The sequence below is a fragment of the Austrofundulus limnaeus genome, unplaced genomic scaffold, assembly GCF_001266775.1.
Source record: "Austrofundulus limnaeus strain Quisiro unplaced genomic scaffold, Austrofundulus_limnaeus-1.0 Scaffold511, whole genome shotgun sequence".
In the NCBI taxonomy this organism is placed as follows: domain Eukaryota; kingdom Metazoa; phylum Chordata; class Actinopteri; order Cyprinodontiformes; family Rivulidae; genus Austrofundulus; species Austrofundulus limnaeus.
In genome coordinates, this window is record NW_013952913.1 from 274,435 (window position 1) to 281,144 (window position 6,710).

General features: G+C 40.1%; 1 protein-coding gene across 1 annotated transcript in view; it reads right to left on the bottom strand.

Annotated features, from left to right (window-relative positions):
• ift172 (intraflagellar transport 172) overlaps positions 1–6,710 on the bottom strand; it is a gene marked incomplete in the record, with an annotated part of 65,169 nt that overhangs the window by 20,799 nt on the left and 37,660 nt on the right. The window contains 6 exon segments of the mRNA XM_014025942.1: positions 907–1,016; positions 1,157–1,337; positions 3,199–3,263; positions 3,626–3,719; positions 3,818–3,960; positions 5,350–5,466. Coding sequence (XP_013881396.1) covers positions 907–1,016; positions 1,157–1,337; positions 3,199–3,263; positions 3,626–3,719; positions 3,818–3,960; positions 5,350–5,466 — 710 coding nt within the window.

Sequence of the window (6,710 nt, forward strand, 5' to 3'; positions counted from 1 at the left end):
TTAAATACCTCCCACCTTCAAAATAAATAAATAAATAATTAAATTAATAAAATGATACTTTACACAGATTTTGTGCAGAGAAAACAATCACAGTAAACATAAAAAAGGAAAAAACATTTTCCTGCAGGAAATCAAAGAAGCACTGATTTGCCAGTGCTCCTGTCTGCAGCAGCACCTTTCTCTTCTTTTTATTTCTTTTCATAAAAACCTTCTTCTCCGATTTGATAAAAGACTCAACAGTGACACGTATTTGTACAGCAGCTGGAGTCTGTATAAAAAGAAACAACGCAACAACAAAAAAAACTCTTTTTGGCTTCATTTCTCCACGGTTTTACTGAGCAGTCAGGTAAACATCACGTCAACAGTCCATCTTCASAACAATTTTAAATATTCACCTCCTGTAAACAAGTTCTAATCTTCATATCATCAGTGAGATTAACAACACGCTTCCTTCCATGATGCTTTCACAGATGCCTGAAATAAAAGGGGAGACTCGCAGCTTCTTTTCCCTCTTTCCCCCTCGATTTTCATCCGTCTCCGTTGGTAACTTTTGATGTTTTCTCCCACAGGTCATTAAAGCAACAGGAGGAGGATGAGAGCTGAAGGCTGCTGCTTCGCTCGCTAACGAGCTGTTCCTCGTTGGGAGTTTCGGGTTTCAGAAAGCATGCGAGCTGCGTTTTAATAAAGCATCAAACGAACTATTTGTGCATAAATTATGACGGCGGGCTGCTGAGGGGAGGCTGCACAATGTTGGTGCTGATTTCAGTAGGTTTAAGAAGGTTTACAGAATAAATATGATGAAATGCAGCTTCGGTTTTTGTTTTTATTTTTCATTTAAACATGATAAAATATAATTTAAGCGACAGGAAGTACAAAGTGTTAAACCTRTTTGTGGATAAATCTCACCTAACTCCCTTTTTGGACGTCTCCCTCTCGTACTCCTCTTGCAGCAACGACAGTTTGCTGGGAAGATACTCCTTACAGATTCTCATGGCGTCACTCCACATGTCTGCATTCTGACGTGGTACAGAGAATTTACATCAAAACGTGAGGCTCAAAATTTTACACTTCTCCCAAAACATCCCAGTTTAAATAGAAAATGAAGAGAGTGAGGTAAAAACAAAGGAAATGTCTGTGCTCAGACTGCAGGTGTGACCTTGTAAAGTTTAACAGCCAGTTCAGGTCTCTGCGCTCGCAGAAGGAAGGCTTCAGATTTCTGGAACTCCTTCTGTTCGAAGCAGGACTCGGCTTGACCAACCAGAACCTCAGAAACGCTCTCCGGATCGTGGTTCTCGGCCACCCTCTGCGCGCTCGCCCAGTCCTTGTGGTGGACGTACCTACAACAGATCACACACATTCCCACGGAGGCCATAACTAAAAACAGTCCCTTTAAATAATTTTTTTCTGCATTTTACACAAACTTTACTTCAGATTCAACATGAGACACAATGTCATTAAGTTGAGCTTCAAAGAATGTGATTAGTAGTTTGAAAAGTGCGCATAAATTATATTAAATGGCATAAAATTTGAAAGTTTATAATCTTTTACTTCAGTGGTGGTCAAACTCTTATTTTAGGAAAAATGCGTACCAAAACAAGAACTAAAATTAAAATGTTGCAAGGGGTCTCTGCAGTACAAAGGGGGAGTTTCCTGTCTGTGTGGGCTAAGTTAGTCCTAGCCGTGATTGGAAGTTTTTTTATGTGGGCTGAGTTTTTCCTAGCCATGATTGGCAGTTTTTCGATGTAGGCGGAGTTTGCTGTAGCTGGGATTGTAAAAGTTTTTCGATGTGGGCAGAGTTTGTTCTRGCCGTGATTGGCAGTTTTTCGATGTAGGCGGAGTTTGTCCCAGCTGGGATTGGCAGTTTTTCGATATAGCCGGAGTTTATCCTAGCTGGGATTGGCAAAGTTTTCATATGTGGGGGCGGAGTTCGTCCTAGCCGTGATTGGAAGTTTTTTATGTGGGCGGAGTTTTTACTAGCCGTGATTGGCAGTTTTTTGATGTGGGTGGAGTTTGTCCTAACCGTGATTGTCAGTTTTTTGATGTGGCCGGAGTTTGTCCTAACAGTGATTGGCAGTTTTTCAATGTAGGCGGAGTTTGTCCTAACAGTGATTGGCAGTTTTTCAATGTAGGTCGAGTTTGTCCAAGCTGGGATTGGCAAACTTTTTCGATGTAGACGGAGTTTGTCCTAACAGTGATTGGCAGTTTTTAGATGTGAGTGGAGTTTGTCCTAACAGTGATTGGCAGTTTTTAGATGTGAGTGGAGTTTGTCCTAACAGTGATTGGCAGTTTTTAAATGTAGGCGGAGTTTGTCCTAACAGTGATTGGCAGTTTTTAGATGTGAGTGGAGTTTGTCCAAGCTGGGATTGGCAAACTTTTTCGATGTGGGCGGAGTTTGTTCTAGCTGGGATTGGCAAAGTTTTTTCGATGTGGGCGGAGTTTGTTCTAGCCCTGATTGGCAATTTTTTGATGTAGGCGGAGTTTATCCTAGCTGGGATTGGCAGTTTTTAGATGTAGGCGGAGTTTGTCCTAGCTGGGATTGACAAAGTTTTTCTATGTGGGCAGAGTTTGTCCAAGCTGTGATTGGCAGTTTTTTGATGTAGGCGGAGTTTGTCCTAGCTGGGATTGGCAGTTTGTCTATGTAGGCGGAGTTTGTCCTAGCTGGGATTGGCAGTTTGTCTATGTAGGCGGAGTTTGTCCTAGCCGTGATCGGCAGAGTTCTATTGTGTGGGCAGAGTTAGTTTTATCAGTGATTGGTAGAGTTTTTTGAAGTGGGTGGAGTTTGTCCTAACTGTGATTGGTCAGGTTGACTTGTCTTGCTAGGGAATTTAAAGATGAAGTAATAGTAATAGTAAAATTATTGTAAATAAATATCATTTATTGACTTCCTGTCTCGAGTTACAAATGAAATTAATATTTATATACAGTATTTAACAAAATAGGTGCTTTCTGGCCATTTTGATCGAGCTACACATCATCCCAGCTCCCCTAGGCTTCTTCAAACCCCAYCTAAAATAATTAAGACAAACTCCTCCCACAAAACTCCCCAAAAGTGAGACTGCAAARACAAATACACAAAATTTCACCTATTTTCTCTCAATTTTGAGTCCCACCAGTTGCAGTWCAGTGAGATAATTAGCCAAATCAAAGCTTCTCCAGGTAAAATCCATGGAGCTAAACGTGTTAATATGAGGCACTCACATGGACACAGCTTCTTTGGGTTTTCCAGCTTTAATGAACTCGACTTCAGCCTCAGGAAACCTTCCCTGTGAAGATGAAACATGTCAGAATTAAGGATTAACGCTCTCGGTGGCAGAAAGGATGAGCTGAAACTCGGCGGTAATAATGTCACTGAGCAGCATTAGTGGCTGATCGAATTTACAACAATGATAATAAGAGCAGCTTGTCAGACTGTTGGAGCTTTGTTCTGATACGAGCTGACTTTCTCGTGTGCTTAATAAAGACAAATTCTGGTTTTAATGAGCTCGGCTTTATTACAAAACAGTAAACATCGTTTTGTAATCGCATCAGTGTTATAAAGAAAACCTCTGCCTTCTTGACGGCTGCTTGGATAAATAAAACTACTGGCAAATTTAGTTTGACTGATAACTAAATCTGGTGGACCTACCTCATCCTCCAGGTACAGGGCATACTTCAGGTGGATCTCAGGAACCTTTTTCTTTGTGGAGAGGCGAGCCAAGTCAAAGGCAAAGTCAAATGAGCTGAGAAGAAGAGGAAAAATGAAATCACGCTGAACAAAAAGAGTAATTCTCACTCAGTCAATGTGTTTTTGTTCGGTCGGTGTTGTCACGGCGCTCACAGGTTATTTGCGGCCGTCTCGATGGCGTAGTCCAGCAGGTGGAACTTGCTGAGCAGCTTGACAGCAGCCTCTCCTCCCAGACTCCGGGCCCACAGGTAGGCTACCTGCTTCTGMGCTCCAGCACCTCCGTGGCTATGTGCCACCTGATGAACACCAACAAACGACAAACATCTGCACTTTGAGCAGAAGCTAAAGATGTCAGTTTATCTGAACCTTGTTACTAACCCTCTCGCTGGTTTTAGAAATGTTTTTTTAAACATATGTTAAAACTTTTAGTCTTTTAACGTCTTAAAACTGAGTGTCAAACTTACAAAATGAGTCAAATATTGAATAACTTGGGCCTAAATGCAGTGTTGGGCACAGATAACAAAATATTAGCTTCACTAATTAGCTTACTTACTAACTACACTAACTTAGATCTGCTAGCAATTAAAATAAAACATAATAAAAAAGTTATATTAAAAAATTGTCAGAAGCTAAACCAGTTAATATTTCACATATAAACATCCAGTCATTCCAACAGTGTGTTCCAAAGCATCAGAAATGAGAAGATGGAGGTTGCAAAAGGGAAATGTACATTTATCCCCTTTTACTGCCAAGACGAGAGAGGAAAGACCTCCTCACAGCTAACAGGAAGCTAACACAGCAGCTGGTACAAAGGTAGGTGTGTGTGTGTGTGTGTTTGTGTTATACAGAGTAGGAAATGTTTTTAGGCAACTTTGTTATGCAAAAGTAAAACCTTGTTAGAGTGTATATTACAGCGTAGACTAAACCCGAGCGACGAGCGCGCCCCCCTCCTCCTAAAATCATTACGTTTTCAGTTCACTAACGTCGGGGAAAACGATCCAAACTACACAAGTAGCCCATCAATTTAAAGCCCAGACTCTGCTCTTTCCAACAATATAAGTGTCACAGCTCTGCGTGAAAAAAATCACAGAACCAGCAGCCAAGGAACAAGAATGTCTTTCCTTTGTTTTTATGTCTTTAATCCACTTTGGAGTGATTTTTTCCACTTGGCTGGACCTGTACGTGTCCTGTGTTAATGTTGGTACATGTAATATGATAATTCTGTACCGTGGAGATCATTAAGAGTCGTTGTCGGGTGAAAAAATCTTTCGCTAACACTGTATTCACCGTGTACCGGAAGTGTTGGGAGTGGCATCAAGTACTGGACCGGATGTCCGTGGCATACAGGCAATTCACACCTAATGTTTTATAAATGTTTTTTTGTGTTGTGAAAATGTTTCGGACATGTATCTAAACTATTTTAATCAAGACATAATAGTTAAACAATGATTATAAAAGTCAATACGTAAAAAGGAAAACTATGAATATAGTGTGGTGCTTCTAAAACAGTTTCTAACTAATAAATTTGAGAAAAAATGTGCCCACCACTGCTTAAATGTTTGTCATTAAAACCACAATCACTGTAAAATCCAAACACATTTATAAATAMGTTTCACATTCAGGTCGAGTTCTTTCAGTGGCTTCGGAAGTTCAACCAGAGAGCAAAGAGGTTGAACGAGACACACCGTGTGCGCTTCCTCCCACATGTCATGGGCTCTGTACATGTGCACGGCTGCTTTCCACTCTCCAGCCTGCAGGAAGTGATGCTCTGCCTCCGAGAACCTGGCCTCAGCCTCCAGCTCCTGCAGCGAGCACATTCACACAGACACGTCAGCATCAAACAGAACAGCGACGACGCTGGAGGCACCATGAATCATCCGCTGACTCTGTCTGCAGCCGAAGAACCGACGGTTTGAAGATAACCAYGAAAAATAACTACGAAGTTTGAAGTGTCGAAACTTTCAAATTCAGACAGAAAATATCTGTGATGCTGAGAGACACCAAGCAGCTGAACAGATGCAGCGCTCACAACTAAATCCGCAGATAATGGATGGAGTTTTCCGATTAAACTGTAATTAAACAGGCTAAACATGTTGATGTAATTAAAATATGCAAATAACCTCCACAGCAATCATACGTGGCTGAAAAGATAAAAAGAAATGACTGAAATCTTAGATGTTTATGGATTCATTCATGTTTATTTTCAAAATATCCATCATCTTGGTTGCCTGAGATGATTTTTATTGATACTTGGTGCTGTATAAATAATATATTCCTAAAAAATAAAGAAAATAATAGGCTCTCAGGTTTAGAAGCCAACAGTAAAACAACACGTGGTGCTGAGAAAACATAACTTTCCTGCCATGCTCTTTTTCTTTTCCTTTAAAAAGACACGCTTGGCTGTTTTTATTCTGTGTGAAAATATACTCCAGGGTTGGGATTCGAGACGTTTGGGAGTTGATCTGAAGTAAATTTGAAGGCTCAGTGGTCCTCTTTATACAAATCACGTGGGAATATGTTAAAAGTTACAGTCAATTCAGTGTGAAATTCTTTCTTTCTTTCCTTTTTTTTTACATAAAACTGGAAATTTTATACCGGAGCTTTAAAAGACAGTCAGACTCAGAGACCTGGAGCAGAAAATATTAGATAAAGTTAATATGAACACATAACTGTGGTCTGTGGTTTTGTCTAAAGTGCGTGGCAGCAAAAAGAGAAAATACAGAAAGAAACATGGCCAACATCTTGGATGATCCGACAGAGTTTGGAATATGTTTTGAGGATGACTCTCATCTACTACCACACCAAAGTTGAGCTCAATGGTCCTCATGTCAGAACCGTTTGTACAGATTTGTTCTTAAAGGGATCCCTGATTAGTTGTAACATTAAACTTTATTTGATAAGCATTTATTTTAACTGTAAAATAAAGACTGTAAAAATACTGTAGGCTGTTTAATTTTGTAAATTTAAAAAATATATATTTTAACACGGATGGAGCCATTTTGTTTACATGCGAAGCATTCTGGGTAAATGATGACATCAACTAGGT